Consider the following 23,670-nt stretch of genomic DNA (forward strand, 5'->3'; position numbering starts at 1 on the left):
GAGCCCTTTGTTATATTTTGGGTAGCATCCTAGAAAGGATGCAGTCTTCCGAATTCATTTATTGTTTTTGTTGTAAACTAAATTGAAAGAACGTATTACATTGCAAAAACGCTACGAGCGTAACGATATTGGATGGCACGTTTTTTTTTCAAGCTTAGGGGTAAAAATCAGTCGGAAATAGTAACCTGAAAGTATTATGGCAAATCCCCCAGTGCCATCTGTCACTTTGCTTTACACAGAGTCAACCATTCATTCAGCTAGTAATTGAATAACAAAAAAATCTTGGCACACAATTTAAATTCTTTTAGCATATAAGTTTAAAAATATAAAAATGATGCTTTATTTTATTGAAATATAGTATGCGTTAAAATTTTGATAGAATTTTATTATTTTTCTAATTTTGCATAAAAATAGCTTTTCATTAAATCTAAAAATAAAATTAATGTGCTCAATTATTGATTATGAATATACTCAAAATGGCATAGCCACAACACAAATGAAAAATTGCCATCATTTAAAATTTTAAAACGGAAGATTTATGACACCCATTGTGCAATGCAGGGAGAGTAGATATTGACCATGTCAACCTTCATCTATGAAAAGGTATCTCGACATAGAATTGAGTTAATGTGTCTTAGATACTAGGGAATTGGAATTGTACTTTTGTAGTGGTAGACACACTACAGTACTCCCCTACCAGAATTATATTTGTGACAGAATTCGATGAACGGATACCACTTATTGATTCATTGCTGGTTTGTGAGAAGCCGGGAGAGCTGTATTAAGTTTACGGTTGTGGTTGCTCCTGTGTAGCCTTTAGCAGTCGAGTGAATATGTTGTTTGTAATCACGACTAAGTAGCAACAGGGCGAGGAGGTGGATAATATAACAAGAGCAAGCCAACTATTCAACGCGGACCATCCATTGAAGTTCTGATTAATGTGGGAGTTTCTGTCAAAGTTCACATTACGTTCGGGTCACCAACGTGGGGAGAGTAGATATTGGCAATGTCAACCGTTATCTATGAAAAGGTACCCCCATAGAATCGAGTAAACACATCTCATATACTAATAAATTGGAATTGTACTTCTGTAGTGGTAGACACACTACAAACATAAAACACACATTATCAAATGTCAGAAATAGCAAAAGGATTATTTTTCAAATAACCGAAATGACATAGAAACAGTGTGTGAGAACCACAAAACTTATCATTGGATTTAAAATAGAAACAAAATATATTTAGTAACATAATTTCAAAGTTATATTATAAAAATGGATTAAAATATTTTTTTCTCAATGAAATTAAAAATAATTAGATGAAAAATTGCATTATTTTAAAACAAATAATTAAGTATAATGAATATTAGTGTTCAATTAAAACTTTTGAATATTAGAAAGATTCAATAAATAAAGTTTAAGGGATGGTAGACTTTAATTTAAAATTATTTAAATGTTTAATTCTCAATTTGTTATAATTCTAACTGATATTATAAAATTAAATTAAAAATGAAAATTGTTGTATTTGCTATAAAAGCTAATACTTATTTTCAAATCCAAGAGAGAGAGAGAAAAAAAAGGTTATTTAGATTAAATTTTTAACTCATTTTAACTAAATTTTGTTTATGGTAAAAATACCACATCTGCTAAATTTGACAAAAAAAAACAAAAAAAACAAAAAAAAAAAAAAACAATCATAAATAAAAAAACAGGACTAAAAACATCTAAAATCTGAGCCAAATACACTTATAAAATTAATAATTTGGATTCTTTTGGTTAAACGTGCGGAATGTCACAACTTTTTTTAATGTCTAATAAATACACACACGTAAGGAAGTTGAAAATAAACTATGTTTAATAATCTCATTCTGACAGTGAAAACTAATTAATATTTTATACAAGATCATAAAAGCCAACAGGAGAGAGAGAGGAAATGACTTAACACTTCAAGTTTATTGTGTGGAAGTATTTACTATTATTTGTCACTTTAATGCAAATCATTTTTATCATCACAGACAATATGGCACTAAGAGTTCTGAATAAAATACACGAAATGACCATTCTGTAAGAAAACTAATACAGGGTATCTGCTACATTTTAAATTTTCAAATTCATGACTCATTCCAAGAACTTTTCAAGACTTAACAAAGTTACTATTTTCTCCACACAAAAACAGAGCAATAAATTAAAAAAAAGCATTATAATAACACTAATTGAAATGATAGGGGTAACCAAAACTGTTATACTCTGCATCTTTATATTCATAGATTTTAAATTTAAAAAAACAAAGTAAAAAAGAAAAAAAGAGTTGAAGCAATAAAATAAGTGAAAAAAATGCAAAAGCAAATAATTTTCTTCTTCTGCAGAATCATATTCCAAAGATACTTTTCTCGTTCGTCGGAAAAAAATATTACGGATTTTTCTGATATCATTTCGGAATAAAAAAATATCGCCAATGACTGGCTTGCTATAGTTAGAATTTTAAATTGATAAAATAAAATAAAAAAATTACAAAATCACAGAAGTATAGAAGATAATTCGCTCTAGAAATGATGTTTTTTCTTTCATTTTTTGAAAGAACACCATAATTTTTAAAGAACAGGATATTTTATGTTTTAATAAAATATGACTGAGTGGGGATTTTGTTACAAATTCAGATATTCAGAACACCATGAAATTCGAGGAGGAGGGGGAATTCCATTTTAAAAATTAGATTTTTTGACGACCTAAATCTGTGACTTTCTATGATTTTTTTTTTTTTTAAATAGTTAAAATCATGACACTTCATGACAAATTTTGTTCAATACCGAAATTCATGACTTTCCATGATTTCTCATGACTTTCCAGGTACTCAGATACCCTGTTTATATATTCAGGAAAATTGTATGTAATTTTGTACCTACTTGTTCTTTTTAATCTCGTACTGTTTTTTTTTTGGAGGGGGGGGGTGTATTTAATAATTGGATATTATTTTTCTTTCACAAAAACAGCAAAGAAAAAAGGACCATGAATGTTAAGCAAGTGGAATTTAGAATGTACATGATCAGCAATAATGGAGGATACTAAGCTCATTTTGCAGTGAAGTGTTCAGCCAGTCCCTTTAAAAAAGCAAACATTTAACATTTTTAATAGTCCACTCACAACTTTTAAAATAGTTTCTTTGTACATTACAGGAGACCTCCACACTCATATATTTGCAGTTACTAAAAATGTTTTTAAATATATCACAAAAACTCACGGTAGTTGATGTTACAGCCTTATATTTCATTGTAGGAAAGCTGCTCTTAAAAAAGAATCTTTTTTTTTTTTTAAACCCTGAGGCACATAATTTAGTGAGTTAGATGATAGCTGAATTATTTCTTTACTTGTATTTACATCTCACTGCCTCTTTTGCTGCCATTATTAAATCGTATAGACTTGCTAAAGGTTGAGCCAACTTGAGGAATGGATGCTGAAAAGAATAAAATAAAAATCAATGCTCTACTACAATAACTTATGGTTGATTAAATGTAAACAATAACAAATTAAGAAAAGTTCTGGTGTATCACCCCGCTTATGTTATTCTTACCACGCGATGTGTCAACAGGCTTAAAATTCTGGGGAGTTTTATGATTGTGATTTGAGTTTCAATTTATGCATAATTTAAGGATTCATAGGTGTTATAAGGATTCATAAGTGTTTTAAGGATTCATAAGTGTTTTAAGGATTCATAAGTGTTTTAAGGATTCATAAGTGTTTTAAGGATTCATAAGTGTTTTAAGGATTCATAAGTGTTTTAAGGATTCGTAAGTGTTTTAAGGATTCGTAAGTGTTTTAAGGATTCGTAAGTGTTTTAAGGATTCGTAAGTGTTTTAAGGATTCATAAGTGTTTTAAGGATTCATAAGTGTTTTAAGGATTCATAAGTGTTTTAAGGATTCATAAGTGTTTTAAGGATTCGTAAGTGTTTTAAGGATTCGTAAGTGTTTTAAGGATTCGTAAGTGTTTTAAGGATTCATAAGTGTTTTAAGGATTCATAAGTGTTTTAAGGATTCATAAGTGTTTTAAGGATTCATAAGTGTTTTAAGGATTCATAAGTGTTTTAAGGATTCATAAGTGTTTACAGGTCGTGAGCCCGAAACAAAATTAATATCACAACAAGAAAAAAAGTGTAAAGTTATCCATTTTTTAAGTGTTACCCCTTATTTGGCTATATGGGTGTAAAATAGCACTATTTTTTTTTTGAGTAACATCACAGCAAGCTTACGGAGTCTTCCAAATTCATTTGTTGTTTGTTTCATCGAAAGAACGACTTACATTGAAAACACTATAAGCATAATAATATTGGATACAGTATGGGACCCCTAATCCGGCATCCCGAAATTCGGCACATAATCCGATCTAATTTTTTTTTAAAGAAATTTTTATTAATAAGAGAAAAAAAATCAGTTATATTCTCTTTCTATTTGGAATTTAATTCTGTTGAAGTAAGTAACTTTAGTTTATCTTTCTAAAAAAAAGCATGAAAAAAAAATCTGTTGTCAAAGGAAACATCTGTTTCTAAAGCAGTTTAAAATATCTAAAGTTAAAGGGAAAAGTAAAAACACCTGCATTTTCAATGAACAAAATAAAGAAAAGCAAGTTGGAAGAAACTGATCAATCAATTTTGACAGCTGTGCAAGTGCTCTACTGGTTTTTCCCCCCTTCTTACTGCTTGGTTCCCACATTTCCCTCTCCAGTTTGACCATAAATTAGCCACATCCTTTTGATAATGAAGCTACCACTTGGGATACAAACTGAATTCTATCCCTTTCGCTGCTTTTCTTATTTGATGTAAATTATACTCTTTCGTTTTTTTATTAGTTATTAACTGCTAATTTTTTTTTTGTTAAATGATAGCTTGTTTTTTTTAATTGTATTTAGTTGTTAGCTTGTTTTTTTTATCATTATTTGTTGTTAGCTTATAAAAAGTATATATTGTTATTTCTATTCTATAAATTATATTTTAATTAATGAGATTTCTTAAGATGGGACAGTTTTAAATTCACCTACTACGATCAAAACTTAACTAAATTTATTGGAATTAATTAATTTTCTGAAATTAGCAGTATAATTGAATTATTGTTATATATGGGTGCCATATTGGAATTTCCGAAAGAGATCCGAAATTCGGCAAATTCCGAAATACGAAATTTCGTCGGTCCCGTGAGTGCCGGATTTGTGGTTCTATACTGTAGTGCATTTTTCCAAGCTAAGGCTTAAAAATCAGTTTGAAGTAACAACCCGGAAGTAACCACTGGCGCCATCTGTGCTTAGCTTTGCATGGTCAACCATCCATACTAGACAAATCTTTTAAAATGCAGAAGATTTACAACAATCAACTATTGAAATTGTTTGCTTATTGCTTCAATAGGGGGCAACACTCCTCCTTTTTATCAAGTTCTTGTAATTTTTTAAAACATAGTTTCTATCTAGATGGCACCACTGTAATAAAAGTTTTAAATACATCCCAATAGTGATACTTGTCTTAAATTTTAATTATCTTTTAAAATAATGATTTTAATCTTTGTTATATTGTTGTTTATTTACGTTATATTTATATGAAACTAGTATTACTTTATCAATTTTGTGAAACATTGTTTTATTTATAATTGTTTCACCTCTGGATTATTCTTTGATGATCACTGGTTTTGCATGACTGTTAAATAATTGAAAGTGTAAAGAGGTCAACTTTAGATTTGATTCACTTTGCTGACCGGTAGAACGAAGGTGTATAGTAGAGGCTGAAGAAACATGAGGGGAAAAAAACGATGGAAATTATGCACGCATTTCATCAAATAATGAACTATTTGTTCTCGAAGAGTTGATACAGTTTCCCCTACTACTTTGACAGAAGGTTCATATGAACAATAAAAGAAGTTGAGTCTATTATACATATGTCAAGAAAGTAGTCTGGAGTGTTTATTCTGAACCATGGAATAAATAAGTGACTCTTAAACCATTAAAAGCAGTTATGATAATCTAAAAAAAAAAAGTGGTAAAGTGAAATCATAATTATTTCTAGATATATGACCTCTTTTTAACATTATTATCAGTGTTATATATCTGCAAATTATTAATTATTAGAAGATTTGTGTAAAGAACTATTTTTTTGTTTTTGTTAATGGAAATATAATTTCATCTTTATTATTCTAAGCCTCAAATTACCTTTTGATTTTAAGTTTCACACTAATAGCTTTATATACCTTATGAATAGTAATGTGCATAACACCTGAATTGCAGCATTTATTAAATTTTCTTTGAAATCTCTGACTGTTAATAAACTTTATTATGGGTGCAATTAATTTCTTAATTTTCATTTGAACCTGGGCAATAGTATCACCTAATCCTCTAAATCGTTTAATTTTTAAGAATGATTAAAAAAATAATACATTTTGAGGTAACAGTACAAGACACACACACAAACAATATATATGCACACACATACATACATGCAGGGGGTAGAGAAAATAATGGAGACACTTCTATCCTAATATATTTTTTCAGATTTCTCAAGAAATAATGAATAACTTCAAGAAGTGTTTAAATCATGTGATTTATCATACATCTAAATGAAGTTCAAACCTTTTAGAGGTCTGAGGGATCGTCAACAAATTACAAATGGAAATAGTGTTTTTGCGGAATGGTGCCAAAAAATGTAGCAATGAATTTATAAATTGTAACTAGTATTTTGGCTATTGCATGCAATAATTGCACAAAATTTCGTAAGTCTATCTTAAATATTTATGGAGGTATGAAGAAGAAAGTAAGCTATTCTAATAATGTAAAATAAAATGCAAGAAAAAAACTAACTTTAAGTAATTCATCAGCAGTACTCCGATTGTCCACATCAACTTCTAGGCACTTATCGAGGAAGTCTTGAAATATTGGGGAAATCTTATCTTTTTCTTTTAGCTGCGGTTTTCCATTAGTTGCTATTAGATATAACGCCTGTCAATACATAAATGAGGACACATTTGAAAGGGTTAACACTGTACATATCATAAACAATATATTAAGAACACTATCACTGTACTCTTGTGTGAGCTATACTAGTTATAATTGCTGAGGGGGGGGGACAACAAATGCTGAAGTAAATGAAATAGTTTAGTATAGTTGAAATATCATCCTTAAATATCCCATGGATAGCGGTCACCACTTTTTAAAAGAAGAAATAAAGTTCCCGGTATTTTCCCATTTTGCAAGGAAAAACTCAAAATTCCATGTTATTTTAGGTGATTCCCCTCTTTAATAACATAAATGAGAAGAAAGAAGAAAAAAAAGATAAATCTTAGTTATTGCAGAAATGCTAACACTTGGTAAATAAAAATTATATATGGAGAGGTGCAGCAGGAGCATTTCTCAAAGCTAGTTCAGGGCCACACAAAGTCCGTGCTAATTCATCATTACCAGGAATACCCTAGTATGAGTAGAAAAGTCACCAAGAAGCACTCTTAAAAAAAAAAAAAAAGAGGTGAATGGTGCGTGATAGAAGAGCAATCAGAGCAGACAATGCACACCATACAGTTTAGACCTCAGCCTGAAAAAAAGTGGCATAACTAGAGATTGGAGCAGTAAATATCCATCCATAGGTGTACCAGACTAGACCCTTTTAGAAGGATCGTGAAAAGCATACAATCACTATAAACGAAACTTTTAAGTTTAATGCATGTCTGAGCGTGCAGATACAGCGGAAGGAGCCACGAGACACAGCTGAGCAATGATAATTGAGTCAATCCAGTAAACTCTCTTCCCCAAGACCTTCCATTCTTAGAATTGCCTCAGTTATCTCTTAAGAAGTCACAGATGTAACATTCCTTTCCTTCATGTTAAAAGCTGACTATGAGTCACAAATGACCACAAGCATCACATTAACACCTGAAAGAAAGTTTTTTTCTGCAGAGGGTGGGTGGAGCGCAAACAAAAATCATTTTCCTACTTTGAACTAAATGCATACTTTGTTGGTTGACTTAACAGTCAGAAAAATGAATAAACAAACTATTTTCAATAAAAACGGTTTTCAGGCAGGTTTGCAATCTTATTTTATTTAAATTGTTTTGAATATTTAACCATAATTAACACTCTGCAAAATTTTTTTTTATATAATATACACATTTATAGTTAATACACATATAACATTAAAATAAAAAAAATAAAAAAATACAAAGTAAGTAGGCCTTTGATATAACACTATATTTATTAGGTACCAAAAATATTGTTGTAGCGAGGTTTTACTGTATATACCACTTTCTGGCCAAAAGTGTCCAGTTGCTATGGGGGTGGAAGCATAATGGTGTGGGGGAGTGTTTCTCATAGTTTGGCTGGAATGCATGTGGACAATGCCCATTTCTCTTCAATTCACACACATCGAGGCTCGCATAGACGATGAAAAACTGGACTGGCCATCTCCCGATCTAAATTGCATAGAACACCTTTGGGACGAGAGCAGATGCAAGCTGTGATGCAAGTCCTATAAAAAAACTGGTGGAAAGGAGGCAAGAGGGGGACGCCACAGATGGTGTATAACTTTTAGAAGGAAATACACTCACCCTGAGAGGGCTTTCATGCATATAGGGTGGGTCACCTTCAATCATTTCAATGGCCATAATACCCAGAGACCAGATATCCACCTTGGGTCCATACTGCTTACGTGTCACGATTTCTGGTGCCATCCAATAAGGCGTTCCCACCATTGTTGTCCTTTTGCTTTGCTCAGGCGAGATTTGAGCACAAAAACCAAAATCAGCTGAAATTCAAATGAAAATAAGTTATTCAAGTGAATAAGATACATGTACAAGGGCAGACCACAGCTGTGTGTCTCGGACAATGCAGAGAAAGGGAGTGCTCCGATAGTGTTTTGTGTATAGCGGGCTAGTGGAAGTTCCCTCTAAAAATTGGAGTTGCGTGCAACAGTCAGATTTCTAAGGGACAAACGGATTCATGGCACAGGCGTTCCTCGTGAAATCACTGCCGTATAGGGTGAGCGTGCTGTTTCTTGGCAAGGTGATGTAAAATGGTGTTGAGAATTTGAAGCTGGACGCATGGATATCACGGATGAATACCGCAATGGAAGGATGAAAACCGTGTGAAACTGCCAACACGAACACTTTGTATGGCAGTGCGTTCTCCATTGTTCGTGACGACTGGAATCTCTTAAACTCAGTCAAAGAAGGATCCCACGTCTTCTCACCTATGATCACAAGGGACAACAGGGTTCCCACTCTTTCAACAAAGCATTAAGGACTTTAAATAAAAATAGTATGATTGATTATCATCGAATATACATATGCCGCAAGTGATAGCACAAATTATTTACCATCCTAACAAAATCAATAAATAAAAAACAATTTTATTAGAATGTAAGTACTGATATAATTGTATTACAGGGTTCATGCTCTACTATAAAAATAAAATTCAAGTACTTTTCAAGGACTTTTTAAGACTTATTATAAAATTCTCAAGGACTTAAATTTTAGTTAAAGATAGATTAAAATTTAACATTTTAAACTAAAATGTTTTGATGATAAATGTTAGTCGATAATAGCAGTACTGAAAAATAAGACTTCCATTGCTCTCTCTTGATTTCGGAAAGTAAACATAAAAAAAAAGAAAAAAGAAAGAAACAAGGGTGATTGGCATCAAGTCGAGAATAAAATTCATGATGCATAAAAACGTCAGGTTTGAATTTTGCATTAAGGCTTATTTTAAGCTAGGTATACAAAGTCTGAATAAGCAAAGATTCGGGCAGAAGACGGGGTAGGGGGGAATGTTCTATATAATACTGTGATATCAATTAGATATTTAAAAACAACTCTGCCGGGAGACTTTTATTTAATATTTAAAGTGGCAGAAGCATTTAGACAGTGAAATTTAAATTGTTCTTAAATATAATTTTGAAATTTCAACCACTTTTCTATTTAAGAAAATTAATCAATTATTGGATGTTGCGGCTTGATTATCATTTTAAATTTATTACCAGTTAACCATTTTAAATTGAAACAGTTGCCCACTTTCACCTCAATACCTTCTGATAGATTCTTAGTAACAATTTTGGTCACTAACTTTTTTAATCACTCATACTTGAATTAACTTTTTTTCAGTAGCATCGATCATACGCACTTGACATGGTCACGTGAATATGAATTGCAACGAGTAGTTTTCAAATCGAGTATAAATATGAAAATCGGTGTTTGATATCGCAAAATGCGTGAATACGAATAGCGACATTGGATTTTAAAGTCGCGGAAAAACTAATTGCGCTAAAAAAACGCTTAAGTACAAATAGAGATACTAGATTTTTAAATTGCTTTAATGGGAATTGCGAGTACGATTTTTGAATCACGCGAAAACGAATTGCAACACCAGGCATTAAAGTGGACAAAAATAAAAAAAGCTGAACTTTTACAACGCAGGTCACTAGGAGGAGGGGGGGGGGAGTGCTCTATATGATACTGAGATTTATAAAAGCAACTTTTAACTATGCTTATGCTGGGAGATTTTTATTCAATATTTAAAGTGGCAGAAGCATTTAGACAGTTAACTTTAAATTTTTCTTAAATATAATTTTAAAATTTTGACCACTAATATATTAAAAAAAATTAAGCAATTATAGGAAGGCGCGACTATTAAATTACTTACTAATGAAAAATATATCACATCTTTACAGTAACTAATTCAAGAGAAAGCTTACTTCTACTTCTTTCAAGAATCGCGATATTGGGTTTTAAAATCGTGTGAATATGAATCTTGATAATGGATTATAAAAGCGCATAAATATGAATCGCGATTTTGGATTTCAAAATCGCGTGAATATGAATCACGAAATTGGATTTTAAAATCGCGTGAATATGAATCGCGATTTTGGATTTTAAAATCGCGTGAATATGAATCGCGCTGTTGGATTTTAAAATCGCGTGAATATGAATCGCGATTTTGGATTTTAAAATTGCGTGAATGTGAATCATGCTGTTGGATTTTAAAACCGCGTGAATATGAATCGCGATATTGGATTTTAAAATCGCGTGAATACAAATAACGATATTGGATTTTAAAATCGCGTGAATATGAATCGCGTTTTTGGATTTTAAAATAGCGTGAATATGAATCGCGATTTTGGATTTATAAAATCCCGTGATTACGAATCACGCTGTTGGATTTTAAAGACACGAAAATACAAATTGCGATATTGAATTTTTAAATCGCGTAAATAAGAATCACGATGCATAATTTTTAGATCACGTGAATACGAATCGCAGTGAGTAATTTTTAAATAGCGTATAAATACGAAAAACGATATCTGATATTACAACTGCGTGATAACGAATCGCAAAATTGGGTTTAAAAATGCGTGAATACGAATCGAGACGTTAGATTTTAAACTCACGAGAATACAAATCGCGATATTGGGTTTTAAAAACGCTTAAATACAAATCGCGAAATTGGATTTTGAAATTGAGTGAATAGGAATTGCTAGTACGATTTTTAAATCGCGTAAAAAAATTGCAACCCGCAAGTTTTAAATCAGTTAAATATAAAAATCCATGATTGATATTAAAATCGTTTGATTAAAAATCGCGGTTTTAGCGAATTCCGGCGCAGTTCCTAATATTTAAAATTCCAAAAATCAGCCAAACAAAAAAAAATCAAATATCGGCGCTCGTAACGAAACGCTTAGACTCCTTTCCACTCTATAGCAGAAGTCGAGGTAATCAGACTATCGTTCGGGCGGCTTGGGTTTCTCCAATAGGACTTCCCAAAAATTTTAGTTTTTGGAACATGGTCGGAAATTTTCAAAATTGGGGAAAAAAAGCGGATTTCCGCTTTTTCGTGGAAGTCTTTCATCCCTGCAACACATAATTTTTAACTAAGTCTAATACGAAGATCGATGATTGATATTAAAATCGCCTGAATAAGAATAGAGATTTTGTCAGAATCTGGAGCAGTTCCCAATATTTAAAATTCCTAAAATCAGCCAAACATACATAAAATCCTAAAATCAAACAGTACGTGTCATCATCTGAAAGACGGGGAAGTCATTCTCTCACACTTACACACGTCAAAAAGTTAAACATAGAAATACTGGAAATAGGGCTGTTTTCCTGAGTTTTCGATATTTTTCAAGGTCATTTCGAAATTTTCAAGGATTTAATATCATTTTCAAGTACTTCTAGGGGCCCTTGAAAATCAAAATGAAATTCAAGTACTTTTCAAGGCTTTTTCAAGGCCGCGGGAACCCTGTATTAATTAACAGGGCTCGCCAAAGAATTACCAGGCAATTTTTGCAAACCCGGTTTGTTTAAAAAAAAAAAACATTTTGAGAGTGTTAAAGGTTAACGTCATTCACATTGTAAAAGTTAATGTCTGAAACTAATCTGCATTCTATTTTTAATGATTTCATTGAAATTGAATTGTAAAATTAAGTACAGAAATTAAAATTTGAAATTTTTTCATGTATATTAAAAATAGAAAAAAGAGAGTAAATAAAAAAATTTGTCTAAAACATTGAAAAAATTACTTCAACAAGTTTTAATGTTTCACTACTAGACCAACAAATGTGTTATATTTACTTCTATGATGAACTTAAACAAAATCATTTCTACCTACTTTACTAATTAACTTTACACAATGCATTACACTAACTAAACATTTTGGAGAAAAACATGTACTAATTTTAAAGTAACCAAAAATTTGAACAAAAATTAAAAACAGCATATCAAGTTGCAATGCTAACTGAATAAAATGGTTATTAAAATCTAAGGATCTTTTAGATGAGTAGATTTAAATTTTTCTGTAAAAATCTGCTTATCCTTAAGAAATAAAAATAATAATAGCATAACAATCTAAAACTTAAAAATTACATTGCAACAAAACAAATTATAAACAAATAGTTATCAAATATTTAACTTTCTTGTTAGAAGCAAATCATGCTTTCTTATTTAGTGCTCAGGAAGAAAAGAAAAAAAAATTAAGTATTTTTGAAAAAAAACAAAAAAAAAACTTGGTTTCGTCAAAAACACTATAAACTTCAGGTTTTTGATGAAAAACCTAGGTGGGCTGGGTTTTTTCAAACCCTGTTTAATTTTTAGTATTTTTGTAACAAATCAGTTTAATTTTTAGTACAATCATGAATTTTAAAATTTTTATGCTTTCTATAAATTTACTGTTACTTATTACACATTGAAATATTATACAAATTTATTTAATTCCTCAAGATTTTAGGAAATAGTTGTTGTTATAGATTCTAGCTCAAAATTTTTTCCAGTTACTTCTTTTCTTAGTGTCTTAATTCCTATAAGCAGATGCGTTACCAATAGAACTGAAATTCTTGAATTCTGTCAATTTTGAAGGTTAATGTGAGTCTTCTACTTAGGTACCTTAAAACTGCCCCCCCCCCCAAAGCACACTATCTCTTCCATGCGCAGTATTCCCCATGTCCACACTATTCTTTTCTTTTAGAATGCTTCACTCTCCTCATAGAGTATCATTCTAGGCAAGGGGCAGAATATATTAATGAAAGGACTTGCTTTCTTCCCCTTGTCTGTACCCCACACTAATTTTTGTCTCTCTAGAATGCTTTACCCTCCATGCATGGTCTAATTCTAATTGATAAAAGAACGACATTTTGTGTTAAAAAATTGAACTGAAAAATTGTTCTTATCAACCATAGTGATGCTAAAAAATTAAGGACTTTTAAAAACCTTGAACCAAAATTAACTACTTTTAAAGGCCTTTATTTTCCAAAATCAATCAGTGTTTAAGGACCGTCTCATTTTAGCAATGGTATTCAGCGGAGGGCTACACGTTTTGGTGGGGAATCATCATCGGGGATGAGCCCTGGACCCACCACTTCGCCCCCCCAAACGAAGAGAACATGGATGGAATGGGTGCACACCTCATCACCACAAGGAAAGACATGGAGGGTCTCCATGTGCTGGAGGAGATTACGCATCGAAAAGTCAGTGGTCTGTTAGGAGAAATGTTTATAGTCTCTTGTGAAAAAGTGAACTTACATTGCACGCTGTCTTAATAAATGGCTATATTACTTTTTGATCTGCCCTCGTGAGTCAAAAACTAGCTTTTCCTTAAGAGAAAAAAGAGACATACTAAGTTTAATGCTTCCATCCAATCCTAATAAAATATTATCACTCTTGATATCTCTGTGAATTATTTGATTATAATGCAGAAATTCCAATGCTTGAAGAACCTATTGAAAGAAATAAACACAACGTAAAAAACTAAATAATTTTTTGAATTTATAATTAAATTATCTAGAGTAACAAGACAAGAATCACAATATTGGATTTTAAAAACACAAAAACATAAATTGCGATATTGAATTGCATAAATATGAATCCCTGCGCATGATTTTCAGATCCCGTGAATACGAATCGCAACACGTAGTTTTGAAATCACGAATAAAAATTCAAAAAGCAATGTTTGATAGTGCAAACGCATGTATACGAATGACGCTATTGGATTTTAAAGCATAGTATTAGTGAAGATTTCTTTAAAACCATTATTCATGATAACTTATACTATAAACACAACGTCAAAATAATTTTCAGAATTCTAAGTAATTAGCTTAATTTTACAGATTCATATTTCAAACACAGACTTGCCAACCTTACCAAAATAAAAAGAAGGAATTTTTTTTTTATTGCAAATGCGGCATAGCGCAAGAGATAAAAAATTTATTATTAATAATATATTGAGACAAATTTGATAACTTATATGTGTCAATCAAAATTTTTTTATTATTCATATTTCATAAAATAATAATCATAAAAAATATTCATAAAATAATAATCATTCAAAAAATTATGCTTAAAATTATTTTTCAATGTTTACCATGTTCAATCTGCAACATAAATTTATTTAATATGAATTAAAACACATAACTTATTAATAAAACTTAATTTAGCATCATTATTCAGAATTCTTTATTGCTTAAGAGAATTAAAAGTGCAAGATTTTGCCTTTTTCAAAAATGTATCAGAAAATTTTTGTTCAAAACAAGAAACTCTCATGCTAGACTTCAATAAGTTCTCCAAATGTTCACTTGATAACTGAGAGCGAAACTAGGTTTGCACCGTTGTAACAAAACTAAAAACCCATTCGCAGCTTGCATTGCTATGTGGCAACGTGAAAAGTGAAAGGATAAATTTACATAATAAATTACATTTTTTGTTTGAGCACTTTTGCCCACTTAACATCCATTCTACTTTCAGCATGTACATCAATGGGCAAATTTTCTAGCTAAACAGAACTGAATCTTCAGTTCATCTAAGAGAGCATCAGAATTTTCAAAATTTAAAAGCTTTGTGAAGACAAGAAATCAGTTACAGAAAAATCTTATTTTAGAAAATGAAGCATTTTCAATCTCATTCAGATTTAACACTTTATCACTCATAAGTATGTCATCTTTGAATGGGAATTTATGGATCATATAATCACAAACTGTTGTGAAATAATTCTTAACTGATTGGAAAAATTCTTTTTTCCCCCCTCAAACTGTAAAGTATTTACAATTTTAGATGAATTAAATCTAAATCCAACTTCTTTACAATGATATTTTACATCTAGCAAAGAAGTACACATTTTAATTGCTGAAGGAGTGACAAAGCGAACCATAACATTTTTTAAAGTTGACAATGAAAGATTGTGAAGTGCATGTATCTGAGGAGAACTAGACTGAAGTTGGACATTGGGTTCTTCAAATATAGGTAAACAATGTGCTAAGAAGTAGCAATAAGACTTATACAAATCATCTGATAAAAACATGAATATTCTCTGGATAAAACACTCTTAGATAGTGCTTCATTGAAGTCTTTGCTCAATTCAAACTTCTTTAAGTTGGATGAGTTTAACTCATAGTTAATGGTTCTCTTTTTAGCACCAGTAGCTACTAAAACTTTTGGGGTACCAGCCTCAGAATTATCCTTTTTTGGAATTCTGTAATCTTTCAATGCACTGCATTTTCCCTGCTAAGTTTTCAGTCCTTCTTTGAAGAAGGATAGCAGTGGCTTCCATTGCTCTAGGAGTCTATTTAAAGATCAGCTTAGAGAGAGAGAGAGCCATGTGTTTAAAGAATTTCCTAACTTCAGTGTCATGCAATTTTTGAAATTGTTTTAACAATTCTTTTCTTTTAGAGCTTTTGTCTAATAAAAAGGAAATGTCAATTATATACTCATCTATGGATACAGGGAGCACAGATGCCCAGCAGCAAGGTGGAGCAAATAGCAAGGGCAGCACATAAAGTTGTTAAAATTCCTGCAACCCCTGATTTCTTACCAATCATTGTCAGCCCCTAAAGCTAGAAAAAGTCAATCCATGACTTTTTCTTAAAAATAGTAAAAATCATGACAAATTTTGTTCAATACTGAGATTCATGAATTTCCAGGTGTGTGGATACCCATGAGGCTCTTATTTAGAATGTTCTATTTGATGATACAACCTCATGTTGCAGCCAGAGTGCACTAAAGACGATGTTATCAATGATTTATTTTCAGAGTTGAAAGCAGAACAAAAAGTAATTTCAGAAAAAACAAGCAAACAAACTTCTTTTTAAAGCTAACTCATTTTTGACATAAAATTAAATGCAAACTGAAACAAAAAACATAATTGTTTATTCATTAAAAACAGCTTTATCATTCATAATTGGTAAATTTGTTTCTACGCATATAAGTTAGAATCATTTTTACAGATGCTAGATTTTATTCATAGACACCAACAGAAGCTCCGCACCGAGAAAAAGACGCCGACTAAAATTAAAATGATTTTTGAAAAAACCCCGAAAACAATTTTGAAGTCAATGGCGGTAACCCAAAAAACTGGAAAACACAAGCAGGAAAAAGGTTAGCCTGAAGAAGAAAAGCTTCTTGAGAAGGCCAAGGCCCACCCCGTGCTGCCGAGCCACGGACGACGACTTTATTTTCAATTAACTATGTAATGAAAGTTAACTAAAATACTTATATATATATATTTTGAACAAACAATTTCCAAATTTTAATTTTAAAAGTATAAAAACATGATTTAGTGAAAGATAGAGGGGACAAAAATGATTAGAAACATAAAAGAGGAATCATCTTACTTCTCTACAAACAGCTGCTATTTGACCTTCAGCCATACAAGTTTCAGTCACAACATCAGTCAATGAGCCACCTGGTAAGTACTCCATTATGACCTACAATTAAAAACATATAATATATCTTTTGCTTTACCAATTATTGAAGCATTTTTCTACACAGCATTTTTAATAGGAGCGTTAAATTTCACTCGCCATCTGTTATTACCCAATAAAAAAAATTTTTAGATGACATCTTTTCAACTGACTTCCTTTTTGATATTTTTTTACTCTCATAATTTTTCAAGAAAGTTATATTTAAAAGTTGGAACGCACTATTCAGCGAAATGATTCATTTTAATAATTTCTTTATAATGTGTATTACTAAATTTTCTATTAAAAGTTAAATTTTTGAATAGACTAAGGGTTTAACTAAATACCCGCAAAAAAAAGTAATTTGCAGAAAAAAGCAAAAGAAAGTAGCGTAATACATACACCTTTCCCCTTCAATTGCAGGTCACCTTATTTCAGGTGCAACCAGGAGTTAGTTGTAATAGTCAAGTGTAACCTATAAAATGTAGATTCTTTCGTGACCTTCAGTAAAGAAAATGAACGACTCAAAAGAAAATGCGGAAGATGTTCCAGGGGTCTGTCAAGGTTTCTTTTTGAGAGGAACCAATTTTGTGAAAATTTAGACATAATTTGCGAAAATTAAAAATCAAGGTTTCTTTTTGAGAGGAACTAATTTTGTGAAAATTTAGACATAATTTGCGAAAATTAAAAATTATATTAAAAATTCAACACAATGGGATAAAATAAAAAAAACATTTTCAGAAATTGTCACTACAAATAAAAACTATTTATGACTGGTAAATTTCTATATACATTTTTCCCATACGTTCAAAAACCTTTTTGTTATAAAATTTTGGCCTTAATAGTGCATCTAAATTTTTTTAAAAAAACATACCTTTAAAATTACTAGCACTGAAAGTTATCTTTGTTACGAAAATATTTTCGACTGGGTCAAAAAAGTTTCATAGAGAAAAAAATTTTTAGAATTTGCTTTTTTAAAGTATTTTGTGAACTACCGTTTTTCCTTAAGTTGGATTTGTGAAGGTGCCGCTAAACGGTAGTAAATTTGGCCTGGACAGAACTCTGTGACGTCAAAACTATTTACATCAACATAAATTTAGTGTGAGTAAAACTAAGAAAGAGAAAATTCCTTTTCCGACTGAGAAACGTTTCTAATTGGGAAATAAAATATTTCTTTCTCTCCCACTATCACAATGACCTGTCTGAGGGAATGTGAGCAGTTAATCATTTGACCATTAGTTGTGGGCAGGCGGTTTTTAATTTTTATTACAAAATGGTTCTTTTAAATGGGTTTGTTTCAGCTACACTGAAAGGGTGAGATGCTGAATTCTGAAAACACGTTTCCTCATAAGGCTTCTAAAGAAAAAAAATTTTCAAACCAAAACAATTGAATATAAAAAATCCCTCGCAAAAAACTACTTCGTCAAAAAACGTGTTAAAGAAAGAAAGAAACCATGATTGCACTTAATTAAAAAAAGGGAACTCTAACGCTTTCATTATTGACAAAGAAACATATATAAAGCAATAAATAAGTTTATAGATGATTAAAAATAATAAAATATGTAATTTTCTTTCTTTTTTTTAAAGATGATAGATATAGGAAATGTTGAAGTAAATGCGAGGGAAAAAAAAATATGACTGAAACTGATATGAAGAAAAGACAATGTAAAATATACAGGAAAACATACTTTTAAGAAAAAATAAAATAAATTCAATGACGGATTTAATTTCTAAGACTGAAGCTGATGTACTGATTGAAATATATTACTAGTTTATATCCATTCTTAAATAATATTTGGAAGTACATTTATTTTTTAAAACAGGCATCTTGCATTTAAAATAAAATACTCAGCAACAAAATATCTTAAAAAGTAGCCTTGCTTTATTCAATTTATTTTCCTTCAAAATTGGTTTTGAAAAAAAGTTGCGTCACTTATGTCCTGAATAGGATAAGGTGATATAGTGGCTTTGTTTCTTCCGATTCATTCATATTCTCATTTAAGCTGCCACTCAAATCTGAAAAAAAAAAAAAAATTCCCTGTGTTTTCTCTGTAAGTATTATGCATACACTATATTAAGAGGTTTTGAGTGATCAGTCAAGCTATACTAGTTTTAATTCCTGGAAAATTTTAAAGAAATAAGGAACAGCTTAATATACTTAAATAATGCTATAATAAATGAAATAGTTTAGTATAGCTGAAATATCATCCTTCAATATTGTAGCGCTTTGAGTGGTCACTACTTTTAAAAGACAAAAATAAGAAATAAAATTCCCTGTATTTTCTACAGTTTGTAGGGAAAAACTAAAAATTCCCTGCATTATCTCTGTTGTGATTTCTAAATTCCCTGTATTTTCCACTGGAGTGGTAATCCTGATAGTTTTGAAAGAATTTAATCACAAATGGAGTTAGTGTACATGAATCAGTTCCACAATGTAGAGTGCCTTCATCAATTTTACTTTAGCACCATTAGGTATTAGAATTTTTTTTATTTTTAAACCATTAAATATTTAGCTGTTTTTATTTACAAAAATTTAAATTTATTCTTACATTTATTTCATTTAGTCAATACAAATTTATTACAGAAAAGAACCGATTATTTGGAACTATTGGGACCATCGCTATTCCGTATAACTGATTCTTCCGGTTTTCTGAATCACTGCAAAAACGCCATTTTTTTTATTGGCAAACTCAAGAACAAAAAACATTTAGTTAGAAATATTTTTGAAAAGAAGAAAAAACGATAAAGTAATACACAGAAGTTTTATAAGATAAAAAGGGAAAAAAATTAAATAAAAATATATACAGGCTTAATATAAAATGTTCAAAAAATGCAATGACTCCCCTTGCTTAAGATGATAAGAAAACAGGTGTTCAATGAGTCACACTTTCTCACTGAGCTATGATTGAAAAGAAACAACTATGTAGGGAGTGAGGAAGGGGTATATTGATGATATTTAGTACAAGACTCTTACTTCTCTTCACAGTGTAGGGAACTAATGATTATTTCTAAAATAATGGTAAAGTAAACATCTTTCGAAAAATAAAGAAAAATCCTAAAACCTTAAGAATTTTTTCTTTCTTTTTTTTTAAATGGCAGGAAAGTTTAGCGAACTTCGTTCCGGTTTTCTGATTTCCGGATAAGAGGTTCTATACTGTATTTTCATTCTAAAAGATTTTATAAGGTTGCCACTCATATCAATAAAAAAAATTCCCTGTGTTTCCACTGCAAATATTATAAACAATATACGTATTAGCACACATTCACTGTGCTATACTAGAATAACGATGCTAGTCTCAGAAAAAAAGGAACAGTTTAACATAAAAGAAATAATGCCATAATAAATTAAATATAGCTGAACTATCATCTTTATATAGCCCATAGATTGCACTTTGAGAGGTCTGTATTTTTTGAAAGACAAAAATTCCCTGTTTGTATGGAAAAATTCAAAATTCCATGCACTTCCCCCCGTTATTTTAGGTGATTTTCAAATTCGTTGAACTTTCCAGATTTTCCCTGTAGAATGGCAACCCTGCTTTAGCAATGTTTTGATGCTTAAGAAGCAGTATATTTTTATAGTTTACATTTTCTTCAGTTTAAGATTTTATTTTTGTTTAAAATTTATTTAACACTAGATTGCCCAAGGAAGTCCTTTTGACTGCTTTTTAATTTCAATTAGAAAAACAATGATGACACAATTTCTTAGAATTTTGTGACTTTTATAATTATTTTTATTGTTGATATTTACTAATAACTCGTTATATAACTGAAAATAATATCAAAAATAATGAAAATTGATTTTAAGCAAATTTCTTTATACATTAGTTATTTTTTCACAATCAGTCATTTTGACAGCTTTTGGGCAATATAGGTATTTCAGTCTTTCTAGTGTTAAGACTTGTGATTTTGATTCAAAGCCCGAGTTCCTGTGTTTTAAAAGTAAATAATTATTCGAAAAAATGTTATAACACGAAGTGATTTTGTAATATATCACATTACCAGGTGCTAAACTATTTAGATAAACAATAAAAATGCAAAGCAAAAAATATATATATTAGTTACTAGATGGATTAAATGTATTTTACCTTAATCTTTTTAAATTTTCAGAATTCATCAGAAAAATCTTGTATAAATGAAAAATATACAGTGACCTCTCACTTATGCACCACCTCTTTTATGCACCTTTTTCATTTATACGACGATTTTTATAGGTCCCAGTACATTAGATAGGAAAATAATGATAAACATCCTTCGTTTATGCGTCGCTCTAAAAGTCAATTTTTAAATTATGCGCCGAAATTTTAGGCTAACATTTAAATTTTTTAATCCTTTAAATATTTTTTCATTTTTAAATTAAAAATGAAGCAAATAAACAATCCTTGTTACAGACGAAAAGAAATATATGTTGTTAGGTCCTATTGAATTTGCTTCCCCCTGTGACCTTTTCATTTTTGCTGTTTCTGGAAAGACATTCTTTCTAGAATTTTGAATACAACAATGAAAGCCCATTCATCTTTTAGAAAATGACCATTCCTCTTGTCCAGAGGTTAGTTTTACTCCCATGCTGTTTTCTAGAGAAAAAAAAGACACCTGGAATACGAAAGATGAAAGAGACCGCGATCACTTACTTGTAGACATTATAAGTTATAAGTAAATAAAAGGAGGTGATGTGTTTAGTGACATTAGTAATCTAACAACTTATTGTGCAGCATATTATGACTTCAAGTACTTTTCTTAGAATTTTATCATGTGATGTTTCACCCCCTCCCATAAAACTCAAATTTTTTGTGAAGAAGTGTTCATTTATATCTAACTAAAACTTGTGGACGATGAGAACGTGGTGGATGATACTGACGAGGATGATAAAGTTCCTCCAAATCACACAACAGTATTGGAAGCTTTGGACATTATTCGTGATTATTTACAATTCAATTTTGTTTCTGAAACTCCCCCTTATCCCATTTATATGAACTGGAGGAAACTATTTTTGAAATACGTCGGCAAAAACAAATACAAACAGGTATTAAGATTATTTTGTAAGGAAATAAATTGTCTTAAGGTATGTTAAATTTTTTCTTTGCATAATTATAGTACTAAATACCAAAACAGTATAAATATTAACATTTAATCTTTAGAAACATATTTATTCATATTGTCACTGCAATTTACGTTGCGTTTTAGAATTTTGAAGTTTTTCACATATGCGCCTTTTTCTCTTGGCCCCTTACACCGGTGCATAAGTGAGAGTTCACTGTATATCTATATTCAAAAAATACATCAAGTTTTTGCACATGCACCAAGCATAAATGTTATTTTGCTAATTGAAATGTATTAACAGTGTGAAATATCTACAATAAAATTTTAAAATATGTAAATCACTAAAAATTTTAAGCAAACTCCTAATAATATGCTTTAAAAATGTTTGAACTGATGATTTCATAAAGAAAATGATTTAACTAAGAGCAGTGATCCACAACTATTGTGCCGTGGCACTTTTGTGAGCCGCCAAAATTTAGAAATGATAAATTAAAAATTATAATGCTTTTTGTCTTATGAGTAAAGCTTAAACTAAAGTATATATATATAATATCATATATATATATATACTTTTTATAATTTTTCCACGCTTTAATGGAGTGAGCATCTTTGTCGACTATAGTCCTGTCTCTGACAATCTTAAAATGAGTAGGAAATTTAATGATTATTAAAATTATGAATTAAAAAAAATCAAGGAAGCTAAATATTAACTTACATAAGGAAATAAAAGCTAACAATTAAAATAAAGATGCACAAACAATAACTAACGAACAAGTTAATAATCAATAATTAGCAACAACAAGGAATCACAAAAAACTAACTATTAATAACAGTAAACAGAGAGTCTTACCCATAACTCATCTCCAACAATGTAGCTGTCGAGATAATTTACGATGTTGGGATGTTTCTTTTCCTTCATGACTAAAATCTCATTCACAATCAGATCCTTCTTTGGTTGCTGAGGTAAATTCATTTGCTTTATAGCCACCTCCATTCCAGTTGCTGACTCTATGGCCGTGTACACTGTGCCCGATGCACTGAAATATATTAACTTCATTTAATATACATACACAGAGTTGCCACTCATATTTGGATTCCCTCTACGTATTATACACAAGAAACAATTACTGTATAAGATACTAGTTTTATATGCTAGAAAAACTTAGAGTAACAGCTGAACATACTTAAATAATGCTATAGTAAAGGAAATATTTTCCTTAAATATCCCATAGATTGCATTTTGAATGCTCACTATATTATAAAACCATTTTTACACATATAATACCATTTTTTGAGTGGTCACCATTTTATAAAACACGCCGGCCAGGTGGCCAAGCGGTTAGCGTGCCTGACTGCGAAGCCAATGGCTGCGGGTTCGAATCCCGCTCTGGGCATGGATGTTTCTCTCTGTGTTGTCCTCTGTTGTGTGTGATGTGTGAATGTGGCCCGCCCTATGAACGGGT

The 23,670-nt window shown here is 30.7% G+C and overlaps 1 protein-coding gene across 14 annotated transcripts in view; it reads right to left on the minus strand.

Annotated features, from left to right (window-relative positions):
• Positions 1 to 1,832: 1,832 nt before the first annotated feature.
• Pak (serine/threonine-protein kinase PAK 3-like protein) overlaps positions 1,833 to 23,670 on the minus strand; it is a 95,844-nt gene continuing 74,006 nt past the window's right edge. For all 14 annotated transcript variants that reach the window (XM_087152492.1, XM_087152493.1, XM_087152484.1 and 11 more), the window contains 6 exons: positions 23,058 to 23,244; positions 17,105 to 17,197; positions 14,119 to 14,218; positions 8,565 to 8,761; positions 6,829 to 6,966; positions 1,833 to 3,450 (listed from right to left, as the gene is read on the minus strand). In XM_087152492.1, the coding sequence (XP_087008618.1) occupies positions 3,361 to 3,450; positions 6,829 to 6,966; positions 8,565 to 8,761; positions 14,119 to 14,218; positions 17,105 to 17,197; positions 23,058 to 23,244 (805 nt within the window). In that variant the 3' untranslated portion in view covers positions 1,833 to 3,360. The remainder of the gene's footprint in view (positions 3,451 to 6,828; positions 6,967 to 8,564; positions 8,762 to 14,118; positions 14,219 to 17,104; positions 17,198 to 23,057; positions 23,245 to 23,670) is intronic.

The sequence above is a fragment of the Parasteatoda tepidariorum genome, chromosome 1 (genome assembly GCF_982258835.1).
Source record: "Parasteatoda tepidariorum strain Cologne lab strain chromosome 1, Ptep-v5.0, whole genome shotgun sequence".
Classification (NCBI taxonomy): domain Eukaryota; kingdom Metazoa; phylum Arthropoda; class Arachnida; order Araneae; family Theridiidae; genus Parasteatoda; species Parasteatoda tepidariorum.